This window comes from Anas acuta, chromosome 9 (genome assembly GCF_963932015.1).
Source record: "Anas acuta chromosome 9, bAnaAcu1.1, whole genome shotgun sequence".
Lineage (NCBI taxonomy): Eukaryota > Metazoa > Chordata > Aves > Anseriformes > Anatidae > Anas > Anas acuta.
Genome location: NC_088987.1, coordinates 21,267,242 through 21,281,741, shown reverse-complemented (window position 1 = coordinate 21,281,741; position 14,500 = coordinate 21,267,242). Strand labels below are relative to the sequence as shown.

The 14,500-nt window shown below is 47.9% G+C and overlaps 1 protein-coding gene across 1 annotated transcript; it reads left to right on the top strand.

Annotated features, from left to right (window-relative positions):
* The first annotated feature begins 10,601 nt into the window (after positions 1–10,601).
* RNF228 (ring finger protein 228) lies at positions 10,602–13,646 on the top strand. Its single transcript, XM_068692210.1, has one exon. It carries the CDS (start codon positions 10,931–10,933, stop codon positions 11,846–11,848), a length of 918 nt encoding a protein of 305 aa, XP_068548311.1. The 5' UTR covers positions 10,602–10,930; the 3' UTR covers positions 11,849–13,646.
* Positions 13,647–14,500: the final 854 nt, after the last annotated feature.

Genomic DNA, 14,500 nt, shown 5'->3' with positions numbered 1-14,500 from the left:
GTGCACAGCCTTACCCCCGCGTGTCCCTGGTGTAGCCTCAGTGACAAAAGGCTGGAGCCAGAGAAATGACATGGAGCAGGCCACTGGGTGGCCCCATGCAGGTCACTTATTTCCAGGGACACAGGGATGCGTGCAGGGCAGACTGTGGGATCACAAGAAGGGCCACGGGGATGATGGAGGGTTTGGTGAGAGAACTGAGAGCACAAAAGTGACAGTCGCAGTGGAAAGCTCGTAGTAACTTGGAATACACGTCTATAGGAAGCTTGTTTTATCACTGGCACTGCTCAGGGAACAACTTGTTTGTTCTTGTTCAAAGCAGGAGTGTGAATCATTCCTCTTGATGTTCCTCTTACAGAGCAAGGCTCTAATACCCTTTTCCTGAGACCTGCCTCACATTATCTCTGACTGCCAATAAAAACATTCGGGATTTGGCTTCTTGAAAGGTGAAAACAAGAAAACAAAACACAGAAATCTTCAGGAAGTGCCCGTCCCACTCTCTGTATGCCCCATGCAGGTTTTCTGGCATTTCAAATTGCAGTTTTCTGTAAAAGCAGTGGAAGCAGGACCGCTGCAAAGGACGAGCTATGTAGCTCTCTGAGAGTTTGTAAAAGGACCAGCTGCAAAGAACATGCTAAAAGTTTTAACCGGTGAAACTCCCTCATCTCGGGCCAAAACGTCACCCCAGCAGCTGGTCAGCGCTCAGCGCCATTTTCATGGGGGAGGAAATTCACCTCTGGGCTGAGCACGCAAGATGAGAAAACAAAGGGTAACTTTTCAGTAAGCTGAAAATAGTGCCTTGCACCGAAAGCATTTCCTTAACAACAACTCGTGTCGCTGTCATGCCAGCGTATCATTTTGCCTCCAGCATCAACAAAGCTGAGAGCTAGGCACAAATTCCACGACCGGGGGAGGATAATGCTGCCATAAGAACGCAGCTCCACGTTCAGATGCCAGCCTGTTTGTGGTCCTGACAGTCAGACGAGTCTTGTTTTGACTCGTAGGCTGAGGAAATGGGGCTGAAGGAGCAAACGCAGCCAGCAACCAGGCTTCACCCTGAAGGGCAGCCCCTCAGCCCTGTCAGGTGGCAGCAGGTGGTCCTTGTGCCCGCGAATGCCACGTCCGTGCTTCTCCAAGGCAGACAGCGAGGGGGGAAATGGTGTGGACACCAGCACACTCAGCACCCATATTGCTCACCGCTGGGCTGCAATGCCTGCGCTACACCGTTTGCAGGCTCCTTTGGCCACGCACTGAAGAACGAAATCCCAATGATGCATTGGCATCACGGCACATTGTCTTTAAGGAGGTGTTGGCCACATTTTCTTCACCAGCATCATCCTGTATCTCTTCTTTATCCTCAGTCATTTTCTCCATATACTTCAGAGCCCAGCTCGCTTTCATCATCCTTCACTGTTTTTTAGTAATTTGCATTTTTCACTCTTCATACTGCAAAGGAAACTGTTAAAAACTGTATACTTTTAATACTCTTTTTAGAAGTTTCCTGCAATTTCTTTTTTATTTAGTTGACACATTACTGAACACATTATTTTGGATAGGTGACTCTTCTACTGCATGTCAGACCCGACCACCCACCAACCTCACGGGGAACAAACTGGAGCTTTCTCAGTTTATCTGGAAGAAGCAAAGATTGTGAAGTAAGCTGCAGAGATGGCAAAGTGCTGTTCAGTGTGCCCTTAGAAAGCACCCCACTGTGGTTTTCACAGCACTTCAATCCTTCACTTTTGATTTAATGCATATCGAAGTTCAAATAAAATTCTATTTAAAGAAGGTTTCTGAGGAAAAAAAGAAACAAACAAACAAACAAACAAAAAAAAGCAACTTTTGCAACGTAGGTCAATAAAAAACATGAGACACGAAGCTTCAGCAGGCTTTGCTCTGCAGCAGCAGGAGCGGCTGTGTGTCTGCCACGTGAAGCCCAGGACAGGCACTGTTCCCACTGGATCTCTCCCAGCTTTGATCTCCATTTGAGAGGGGATAACACAAAACCAGCTCGATTAAGCACAACAGAAGTCCACACACATGTAATGGGTTTCAAACCTGCCTGTTTTGCATGGCTTTTCTGGCTTCGAAAAAGCGTTTTCTACACAAGTACCTTCTTCGTTAGCTTAGCTGAGCAGCACGGCGAGATCGGAACATGTTTCTGATACATCAGCAGCCTTCAGTGCCCTGAACATGCAGCCAATTGTCTTTGCACAGATGGTCTCAAAAATGTGAAGCTCCAGCAGCACACGGTGGTGTGTGTGCTAAATATATCGCTCCTGTAAGGTCCAAACTGCTCATCAGCTCCTGGAAGTTTAGGCACAGAAAAAAATGGAATTGCCGACCCTTGTTTTTATAACGTTCATAAAATTTTCTTATTAAATCCTTATGGTCATCTTTCCAGTTTTAGAGAATGTAGAGTTTTAGAGAATTTTCTTTTCTTCAAAAAGAAAAGTGAATTTCAGAACTTGGAAAGATGAAAGCATCTCCAAAAGCTGCACGAAGGAGAATGTGCTGAAGCTTCTGCTGCTGTTTTGGGTAGGAATAATTAACTTTTCTGTTTGCAGTGTAAGTAACCAGATAATGCTATGTAATTGCGTATGATTTGCATTGCTTGAAATGGTATTGCTAATTTCCAGCAATGATTAGCATGTCATTTAAATAATTATTCTGCACCATATCATTTGGACACTTCAATTGCATGCATCTCCACTGTGAAATTCCTGGAGGTGTTCTCAACATTTCTAGTTATTTGTAGGCTTATCCCACACCTTGGCTGTTTCAGTGTTCGGGGAAAATGATGACAAAACGGAATTTAATAACGCTGTGTTTACATAACTAACTTAACCCCTAAGAATCTTTAAAACCTTGACTATCAATAGAGTTGCACTGGTTTCATTCGCAATTCCATCTCAGCCCTCTGGAGAAATTGTCTCAACAAGAGCCCAGGCCTAAACTGGTGAAAACTCCTCTCTCTCTGGGCTGAGTTTTGCCTCGATGTACGTGAAACCAGGGGAAGAGTTCCTGGCAGCTCTCACCGAGGCCACGTAAAGCCATCTGCCTGGAGCACGGAGGGACTCCTAGATCACGACAAATGGATTCCCCAAAACAGCCAGTCTCGTGGGGCAGCTGCCCTGCAGAGAGGCGGTCTCTGCTGGAAGAGGTCAGCTGAACAAACAGGCTTTCTGTTTGCTTGTTTTGCTCCCCGAAATCTCTTAGCACGCTATCTTGAACAAACTCTCACTCAGCAGATGAAGAAATGGTGACAACATGACAGTTCTTGAGTGATTATTACCGAACGCGGTGTAACGCCCTTCTTTTTACAACTTCCCTGTCTTTCAAGCAAGCCATTATTCTTGAAAAGGTCGGCTTTGCTTGGCGCCCCTGTGCACAAACAGAGCATGTTTTCTCTAAACTGCTGGCTGCTGATGGATGCCCTCACAGCCAGCACATACAAAACTGAGCGAAAACTGAAGGAAAGGAGCTGTTGGTGTTAATCACATCATCTTCCCAGAGGAGAAGAAATTGATACCCACTGGTGCTGTGCAGCACTGGTTTATCCTGCCCCGGCAGAGACCACTGCCAGAGCCCTCTGTGCGCTGCACATTGCTCCGTGGTTCTCTGTCCTGTTCAGAGCCGAGGATTTAAAAGCCAGGTCCCATTCCCCCAGGCAGCTTCATAATTTCTCTTCAGTGGCCCCTTACATGTAGGAAACCTCAGCCACCATTCCTGAAGCTGCAGCATGATGTTTTCTAAGTGTTTATCAGTGGCATGAGTCACTGCTACCAAGCATTTGTTAGGAATGCAACAGGCTGGGAGCTGTTCTGTCTTTCCCCTAAGCTCTGTGTATGCAGCACAGAGCTGGGCATTGCCACTGCACGATAACCTGGACATCAGAACTGAATCCATTCTGCTGTGGTACAAAACCTCTGTTTTTGGCAAATGTTTTGGTCCGTTTTTCTACCCTATAAGAAGGAGGGAACCTGCAGACTGTCTGGGCTACTGATTTCTTTTACTTTGGCTCATTTTTCTCCTTCTGCTCAATTTTCTTCCCTGATTTTTTGCAGTCAGTCGTAAACTAAGTATATCTTCATATTTTAGTTAGAGCTTTATAAATGTGCAGTGCCTAACACTAATCCCTTCTGAAAATCTTCTACTGACAGCATGTTAGTTCATAGGTTTTATTTTGCTTGTATGCATGAACCTAGGGTAACCACCGCTTCTTAAACCACCAAAAATGTATGTTCAGTCTTTTCATTCAGCTACAGAGAGCCTTGAGATTCACTGCTTTTCATTCTACTGCCACCCACCCTGCAGATGCCATCCTAAAACCATAAATAGCTCTTGGGTTTTTTGCTTTATTTCTACTATTTACATGACAAACCTTAATGTCATTGCTCCTATTTTAAAGACAGCAAAAAATCCCACACCCATATGTCAACTTTTTAATGCTGATTGACTGGCAGTACACCAAGAGGGATATATATGTACATCTTTTATGGGATAGTGGATAGAAACAGCCATTAGGCAGTCTGACAGCGTTTGCCTTTGTTTCGGGTGACGTTAAGGCGATCTGCACCATCCCAGAGCAGGACTTTTACTGCCTGTGTCAGGCAGGCCTGGCCCAAGCACTGCAAGAAGCGTAAACCACGGCACAAACCTGTGTGTTTCCTGAGCATCAGGCACCTTCTGAAGCAGGGTGCAACGTCCTCAGACTGGAGAAGGGAGGAAGGAAAAGGGACCCAAAGGAGAGACAGAAATATGGGGCTCTCATGCCCTCACTGCCCTCTCCGTGGGGACAGCACTGAGGAGGCAGCTGGCCTGGGCAGCTCCATCACCCCACGTAACTCATCACAGAAATGATTTTCTCCCGTGCCTCACTCTTAGCGCAGATGCTTTGCTGTTGAGATGCATCAAAATACCACCAAATGGCAGGTACTGTCAGTATATTTTTGCAGGGGAGAGTTGTGGTGTAACTGGGCTAAGCCTTTAGTGTTCCTGAATACCCGGAGCTGTATCTGGCACGCTGGACCTTAGGACTCGTAAGGCGCTGCTTTACGTTCCTGACCCACAAAATAATCTGAGAACAAGACTTCAGCCGTTCCCTCATTGTTTTACAGAAGACATGCATGCCCAGTAAATAGTTATCTCTATTTACTTGTTCTCATCTGGGGAATACACATTCTTTTGAAAGACAATGGTAGCAACTCCTGAGCATTTAACTACCATTGTTCACATCCCTCATGGATCATCCATCTGGTCAGCAGCTTTCCTGGCACTGGCTGAAGAGAAAATCGTGTTTTAACTCCCCTCCTTCATGGTTACGAGGTCTCTAGCAGTGCAAGAGCTGAGCAAAGATGCAATCCTTGTGTGCTTTCCTGCCTTGGCATCTACAAACCTGACCCACACTGCTAACTCAAAGTCCGTGCTTCTAATAGAATTAATATAGAAACTTTGGATGAGCTTCTGAAATCTCATTTGAAGCTTCAGACAGTCAGAGACATGAGACAAGACTATCGAAATAAATAAAACAAAAATATTGATCTAAATAAATTGTGTAAAAACATGTCTCTGAGATTATGGGACGAGGTTTCTGAGGGCAGAGGAACTTCCAGAGACCTGAAGTGGCCCTAAGAAATCTCCCAAATACGGTATTTTTCCCTCACCGTGAAAAAGTCAGTACAGATCCCATCTCCCAGAATGAGATATATGGTGATTCCTAGCATGAAGAATGATTTGCATCTTCTGCTGTTGATAAAATCACCCAAGGTCTCTTTTAAAGTAACTGCCAAACCAAGCTTGTTTTTCAGTGATTTTATAATCTGCATATGAAAGACTCGATCTGGAATAGGACCTCAGCCTGGCTCCCGATTATATTCCCTCAGGTCTAAAAGTGGAAAAATTATGCACGCAGAGCCTGATTCTGTACTCACAAAGGAAGGTGCAAGTAGGGTAGCTGCAATGAACTCAGTGGAGTTTTTCCAGATTGGCACTCACTAGTGGGAGTACAAATTTAGTCCACATTTTTGTGGGAAAAACAATTGTGTACCAAAAAAAAAAAATTTGCAATTGAATTCATTTGCAATTATTCCTACTCATAAAACTCAGGAACCATATACTCCTCAATTAAAGTAATTTAGATTTCAAATTGGGATAAAGGAATCTCTTTCTTGACTCAGCTAGAACTGCATTTTCAGCTAATTGGAGGGCTTTCTCTCCAGATCGAACATCCTGAGTTCTCACCCCCATCAGAAAGACATCCCAGTTGCTGGCCTTTTTTGTTCCAAAATATTTAATATCTAATCAACCCATTAGAAGCAAGCTTCTCATCTTCCTTTCCAATATTATGAAAATGAGTGGGCCAGCATAACAGAATATACAGCGAAAGTATGCCAAGGAACAAATCAGATATCCCCTTCCCTCTAGAGTTACAGGCACCCTTGGCGGTGCCGGTTTAAAAGTTGGCAGCAGCTCTTTTGGCAGTCTGCGACCCTTTTAATGCCGGAGATTCATTCGCTGTGTCTGAGCTGCTTGGCTGGTCGAGCAGAGACAACCAGACCGCTTTGCATCCCTCTGAGCTGCCTCTTCCTCAGGCCGTGGAGACTCAGACCACTTGCTCCCCTTCCCCTGGAAGCTCTTCCCAGTCCCTCCTCTTCCCTGCTCTTCCTGAACATTTTCTGCTCTCGATGCCTTCCTAGAGAAAGGGCACCAGAAGCACACGCAGTGAACATGCTGCTGATGTACACAGGAGAAAAATTAGGCTTTGTGTTGTGGTCTGTGGCTGTTCCTAATGTATCCCTAACACTTGGAACCCAGAGCTCCTGCTGCTCTGCAAGCTACCTCTCACCAGCGACCTTAGATGAAGCTCGGGTGAACCTATGAAGTGTCTGCTCTCCTGCCAACAAAGGAGCTTCTCAAGCATAAACCTGGAATATATCTACAATGGAAAACTGAAACGAACCTCAAGCCCAGAGAAATTGATAGAAATGGCCCCTTAGGTTCCAGCTAGCAACAGATCCAGTTTTAGGTTCACATCATGTGAATTTTAAATCTGGTATTTCCTGTGAGATGTTAAAGTTTGTCTAAAAAAAATTAAGAAACTCCTATGTGCTTGCTTCAGCTCAAAACAAAAAAGAATACACAATTTTATTATCTGAACTGATGCAATAGTATGAATGCAAAAATCTCCAAATCCTTCATCTGTTTCTCATTCTGAATAAAATTGATTTAAGCACATATACATAGTATTGTGGTCTGGGCAATAGCAGTTTTTTCCAAGCTGTGTTAAAAAAATGTGTCCCTGTCATTACTAAGGATAAAAATTTGTCCCCTTTGAAGCTGATGAGAAAATGCTTACCAACTCAACTGGATGGGGACTTTATTTTGAAGATAACCATCCTTACTTCAACTCAATGCCAATGATGTGCTGTAACTGAAATCGGTATTGTGTATTGCAAATAAAGTTCCCAAAGCGCTACATAATCTTTTTAAGTGGTTCCGCACAGAAATAGCTTTTCTGTCTCAGTAGAACGCAAGGACAATTTGGGTAGCAGGAAGTCCCTGCCCAACAGCAAGTAGCCGTGCTGCTATTCAGTAATTACACTACCCACTATTAGTGGTAATTATTCGTTTTAGCAGTATTTTCAAATGTGGGTGCTTTAACGTGGCCAGGAGAGCCCTAAGCTGTAGCTAACACAAGCCCCAGGGTGCTAGGTGAGGCATGATGTGCCTCAGCCCCAAATGCCCAGTCTCCTCTAGTCTCCCAGTTTAGTGATGATCCTTGCTGCCGTTCAACCTGGGCTACTTGAGAAGGATATTGCACTGATGGACATACCCCCCCTACTTTTAAATGCTTCTTCATCTTGTCTTAATCAATCCTCACCATGCAGTGGCCTGTTTGTGACACACAGAAAACACAGGGATGTGGAAAACATACGGGTGGGGATAGTCAGAAATGGTGTCTGATGTGTTCGTTCCCAGCTGGAAGCCCACGTCCCTCACCCTTTTATTGCAAACACGCCAGAGTTTTGTCAGGGCTCGCAAAGGAGACACAATGTCAGCTCCTGGCCTTTCTCACTTTGCAAGAAGAGGCAGCTTCACTTTTAGAAAATCTGGCATCTTTCACACATTCCTCGTTGCTTGAGGCAACCAACACAGGACCCTATTTAGCAACTACAACACAACAAAGAGGGTTTTGGAGAGGAGAGGGGTGTCAAATATGGTACCTGCGCATCCATTTACCTCTGTATCATTCATACCGTATGCATTAAGAGAACAACACACGTTGCTCTGATGTGGAATTGCTCATAACCATAATCCTTTCTCTTTCCTTTCTCAGCTCCCCAAAATGGCACACAAATACTATTGGAAATTAACATTCCCTTCTGTACTGAATGCAATAAACCACGCATGCAATAGCTGCTCAAGTAGTTCCAGGACAGAAAAGGTAAAAAAAAGCACTTTAATTATAAATTATTCAGAAATACATTATATGAAATAAAATGTTAACGTGAAGAAATCAGAAGATGATGTTGCAGCATCCCACAATCCAGTTTGAGGGTATAAATGTAATGTGCAGCTTTTGCTGCCCCTGAGAGGTGAGTGGAAATGGGGCTGGAGGAGGAAACCTGGGTAAATGAATTTGAGCACAAGGATGAAAAGCAAGACGGTTCTCTTCTAAATATTTACCAAACGTGCTCTAGCCTTAGTTACATAATGCACTCTAGAAACTCATACAATAAGCAGACTTTTATAAAAGTAAAACACTCTTGATCTTAAAATATTGGCAAAAAGCTTCTGTTGTCAACCACGATGCCAAATTAAACCACAAGGACTTAACAAAGAGCCGTGCGACTTCAGTGATCTTTGCATCAGTCCTATACAAGCCACTTCATTGTTGAAATGTATGGAAAACATGGGCATCAAAAAGGGATTTGCAGCATTTTTACCTTGAGTGGGCTGGCATCCGATCCACTCCTGTCTTATGAATGCATCAGAGGTAACGTCCTTCCTACCTACAAATAAAAAGCAAGATGTCAAGTTTCATTAAACGTACTTGTTGTACAGTAACACAGAAATTCTGAAGAATTAAAACAGCTAAACAAAGCTCTATTGCTAAGCGAGAGATGCATGCCAGGACGCTCCTTGTGACCAACGTGAGGATCCTTCTGCGACATCTGGGGCTTGGCTCATCAGTGAGTTCACTTCTCACTGCTACAACTCCTCTGGGATCAAGGCTTACACCGGCACAGAACTGGCATGCTGCACTGGGTAAATCAGGCACAATATTTAAAATGCTAAAAAATCAATTCTTACCAGCTGCGGGATGATGATTTTAAGTGGAAAAATGTGTATTTCATAAGGCTTGTTTGCCACTTCTGCTCAGAACTCATAACACAACCTCTGCTGAATAACATCCAAAGGCGCAGAAACTGGTTCAGCCAAAAGTCAGCCCTCAGAATCGGCTCAGCTGCAGTTCAGTTTTTTTTTTTACAATAACCAATACAACTTTTCCATTAAAGAACGGGCCCTCCAAGCTGACAGTCCAGAAGACACATGCTAATTGCAATTTAAGCAACTAAAAGAGAGAGTACATCTGGACCTTGAGAACTGCAGTAACTCTTCCAAAATCTGGAGACATTTCTGCTCTCTTTGATTCCGGCCCACAAGACCGGAAAGGTCTTAATGAAAGGCCTATGGAAACATTTACCCGTACTTGTTGTCCAGTTCCTCCACCTGGAGAGAACGACGGGCCTGGACAAGGGAAGAATCCAGCCGGATGGAGGCCAGGCACCCTGGGGACACAGGTGATGGAGCCCACGTCTGTGGCATCAGCAGCCTGCCCACCAAAGCTGCGCGCCCTCACCAGGAAGGCTGCTGGCAGATGCGGGCAGGCAGCTCGCACAGAAGCCTTGCTCCGGACCGTGCTGTCCCAATACGCAGGTGGCACGGTGCTGGGCTGATGGGAGGGCTGAAATCATTAGTGGTTTTGTTCCACAGTGAGGTAAGGGTACATAAATCACAGCCGCTGTGGTCCCAGCCTCGTTTCCTCTCCTGACCACAGCCACCAGTGTTTCTCCTTGCACTGGCTGCAGACCTTGTGCAATCAGGCAGCAGCAACCCGCTCTGCGGAGCTGGTCCAGCAGAAAAAATAACAGAAAACGGGATGGCATTTGGTTGTGCCATAGGGTCAGGCCAGGCAGCACAGGAACCACTGGCCATCCAAACGGGTAAATATGAGCTGCATCCTTCTGCAGGCAACAGCGGTAGCTGGGACGGGGGCAATTCTGTCACAATTCTCCATCCTGCTTCCACTTTCCATTAAGTCTTCTCTAGGACCTTGTGCCACACGATAACCTTGCTTGGGTGTGATGGAGTTAGTTCCTGTGACAAAAAAAACTAGTTTTTCTCATTCTTAAGTTTTATCAAAAAAAAAAAAAAAAAGTAAAGCTCATCCTAATTTCACCTCCAGCATTTTTATTTTTCAGTTACACTCAGCTTTGCCATTTACCCTGTGTGTTTTCCACGCCTGAGTTCCAGGAAGCTTTCCCAGTGCTGCCTTTCCTACCCTCACTAGGCGGGGTTTCGGCTGACCTGGAGGCAGATCCAGCTCCGATAACAAACCTCGGAACACCAAAGGCGAGGCAGTCCGGAGCGGCACCACCGCCGGCGTACCTGGACCCCATTAAACCCTTTGCTGCAGGGTGCAGCCGGGGGCGGCCCCGGGGGCGGGCAGCGCGCTCCGGCCGCCCCCCCGCGGCCCCCGGCGGCAGCGCGGCCCCGGCGCGGCCCCGCCCGCCCCTCCCCGCCCCTCGCCCACCCGCACCGGGCTCTCCGCAGCCCGCGGGCGCGGCCAGGAGGCGGCGGCTGCCGCCCGCCCGCCGGGGGCTCCCCCGCTATTCCGCGGCTCTCCGGGCCCCCCCGGCGACATGTTATGGCCGAGCCGGCGCAGAAGAAGGGCGGCGGCGGCGGCGGGCGCGGCGGGCGGCAGGAGGATGAAGCGGCGGCGGCGGCGGCGGCTGGGGGGGCGGCCGCCCCCCCCAGCTACGAGGACTACGAGTGCAAGATCTGCTACAACTACTTCGACCTGGAGCGGCGGGCGCCCAAGCTGCTGGAGTGCCTGCACACCTTCTGCCAGGAGTGCCTGAGCCAGCTGCACCTGCGGGCCGCCCAGCAGCCCCCGGCCGCCGCCGAGCAGGGACCGGCGGGGCGGGCGGGTGCCGGGGCCGGTGGCGGTGGCGGTGCCGGGGGCTCCCTCGCCTGCCCGCTGTGCCGCCACCGCACGGCGCTGCCCGAGCACCGCGTCCACGGCCTGCCCGTCAACACCAAGCTGGCCGCCGCCTGCCCGCCGCAGCTGCGGGCCCGCGACCCGCTGCCCCAGGACCGCCTGCCCCCGCTGCCGCCCCGCCGCCCGCACCGCGCCCGGGAGCCGGCGGCCGCCCCGGCCCCCGCCCCGGCCCCGCCGCCCGCCGCCCCCGGCCGGGCCGGGCCGCGCTCCTCGGGCGGCGTTGGCGGCTGCGAGAGCTGCCAGAGCTGCAAGCGGGCGGCGCTGAGCGCCGGCTGCGTGTGCGTCGTCGTCTCCTTCCTCGCCATGGTGGTGCTGCTCTTCACCGGCCTCATCTTCGTCAACCAGTACGGCTCCGAGCCCGCCGCCGCCGCCTCGGCCTCGCCGTCGCCCGTGGGCCCCATCTGCCTGTCGGTCGCCAGCATCCTGGCGCTCTTCTCCGTCGTCGTCACCTGGCTCATCTGCTGGCTCAAGTACCGGCCCGAGGCGGCGGCCGCCAACGCCGCCGGGGCCGCGTCCGACGGCGCCCCGCGGGGCAGGGGGGCGGCCCGCAGGACCGACTCGTAGCCGCCCGGCTCCCGCAGGCCGGAGCGCCGCCGGCTGCCTGTTGCCCCCAGCTGGAAGATGCTCGGCTGCAGGGCTGCTGCTGCCGCCGCCTGTCCCCGCACCGGGCTGCCAAGCGGCCGGGGGAGCCGGGCCAGGGGCGCTTGGGCTCGGCCAGGCTGAGCCCGGGCGCCCCGCGCACGGTCGCGTTCGGATTTTACTGGAAGGCCGCCGGGCCCTCTGTTGGTTGCTTAAAATAAGCTTTATTATTTAATTCCCTGAAGTCCTCATTTAATGTGGGAGGCTGAAGCGCTGCGTTGCACACTTTGAAACGGTTTACGGCAGACGGTTTAAGTAAGGGAGCTCTAACGCGGAGCTGGGAGGCTCCTGTGGCAGAGAACCACGTTTCCCTTAATCCACTGGCCCCTTGATTTCGGTTTGATACAGCGAGAGAAACCCACATTAAAACACGGACGTTCGGCGTCGCTCTAAAGGTGGGATGCAGCAGCAGAAGGCGCGTCCCCAGCCCTTACCTTCCGCCCAGGTGGCTGTCACGGGGCCGTGTTTTTTCCCCTCGTGGAAAGTTTCTCTTCTGTATTACGAGTTGCTGTGAAGGCCAGTAGAAAATGCTCTTGCTTTGTGCGGTTGGCACGCCAGAGATGTATGGGAAGCGCAGGGAGACGCTCGCACTATGAAATGAAAAATATTGCCATACAACTGATTTTGTAGTATATTAAGGAGAGCACTCTATATAGGTACTATTCTGTGTTGCAGGATAATTCATTTGGTGCCTGAATTTTTTTAACTTAATTAGTTGTTATAATCTATTACGTGGGGAATAAGATGCTGCTGCTTATTCCACGTTTCTACACAGTACTGTATTGGAATGAGGTAATTATTTTCGTGCTTAACAATTCAAGAATTTCAAAAGTGATCTTTTAGTATGTGTATTTTGCAAGCTGTCTGCATGAATTCTGACAAGTATCCTCTCAATAGACCTTTACTTGACCACTTCTATTTATCACAAGTGCAAAGGAATTTACTCTGTAGACATGTAAAGACAGCAAGTGAAGATGTGTGATGTGTTTTATGACTGCACAAGTGATGTGTGCTGTGCATAGTCTTACTTATCACAAGTCTGTGGACCCCTCTCCCCCTCAAAAAAAAAAAAAAAAGAAAAAGTGGTATTTATACAGCCTTTGCTATGATGGACATAGTTTGTGGAAATAGTATATGATTTTTGTGTCACGTTTATTTACCAGATCCACACCAGCCTTTTAAAGTTATATTTAATAATAAAAAGGCCCTGAGGAGATAAATCACTGGGATCAATTCTGGCTCTGACCGTGGGTTGTGTATTTAGACCGGTGTTTTCAGACTTGGAGGTGTCTGGTGGCTGTGTAAAAGGTACGCCTCCTAAAATCAGGCCTGACTATTAGCCCCTGTTGACTTCAGCAGTAGTTGTGGATGTTCTGCACCAAAGAAAACAACGAGACTTTTATTTAAGCATCTAAATGAGAATTTAGATGGTTGACTTCAGGTACAAGCATTTGAAAATTTTGGCCTTAACCTCTCTGTTTTCAGTTAATGCATCTGTAAAGTTTGATAATAGCGTTGACCTACCTCACAGGCAAGATGTGAGGCTTTATTTATTAAAGTTTTTACGCAATTGGAGAACCTTGAAGAGGAGGTGCTATAGAAGTGAAAGTATTATTATAAATGATACTGTAGTAAGAATAAATATATGTAAATCAATGGACATAAACAGCGGCGATGTTTTCTAAGAAAAATAAATCTCTCGAATATGTACGTGTGTACATCATATGCACCAAGTTACGATTTACCTGCTCGTGCTTCTGCAAACGCAGCGTGTGTGCCGGCCTCTGTGCGCAGTCAGGTGAGCCCGCGTCCAGCAGCTCAGGCTGGCCTGCTCTAACTCCATCTCCTGCAAACACGCTGCAGCTGCCTGGCAGGGCTCGGGGAGCTCAGCTGGAGCTCGTTCCTGCTCTGCCTGACTCCTGGGGGCCCTCCGGGTGCGATGGACGTGCTGCCAGAGGTGTCCGAGCGGGCTCACGCCGACCCGGCCGTGTTTACAGGAGCTGCAGTCACAACAGGAGCTGTTACGTAGCTGGGCCCTTAAATACTGCTTACAGTAAGAAATCGATACTCCATCTTTCTCTTTTCTTTCCATATCATAGCTCCATTTTTGCCTTTTTTCTCTGTAAACAGTATTTGCCATTTTGTCTAAACCACTGGTTTCAGCTGGGATCCGTGGACTACTTCTAAAAGATCTGCAAAAGGTAAGTAAGAAAAGCAAATCAATCACCAGAACCTTAAATTTCTTATGCGAGGGTCAACTTTACATTGTTTAGAGGTTTGCACATTACAAAAAGTTGAAGATCACAGGCCTAAACAGGATTTTCAGGCTTATTTACAATTGAACAGTCATATTACGTATCAGGTTCCTACCCATACATTTCAAAATATTTCAGAGCCAAATTAAAATGGACAGTCTGACCACATGCCAAATCCTTCTCTGTACTTATGCAAATTTTGGGAAACTCCACTGGTTTCAGGAGTGTTTGTCTGGATCCACATCACAGTACCAGTCAGAAAAAAAAATCATGCATTGTGTACATCTCTCGAATCCCAGTATTATGTTTGTATTTTGGGTTC

Bases quoted from the DNA above. Each gene is read 5' to 3' on its own strand.
- RNF228 (XM_068692210.1), top strand. From the start codon at position 10,931: ATGGCCGAGCCGGCGCAGAAGAAGGGCGGCGGCGGCGGCGGGCGCGGC.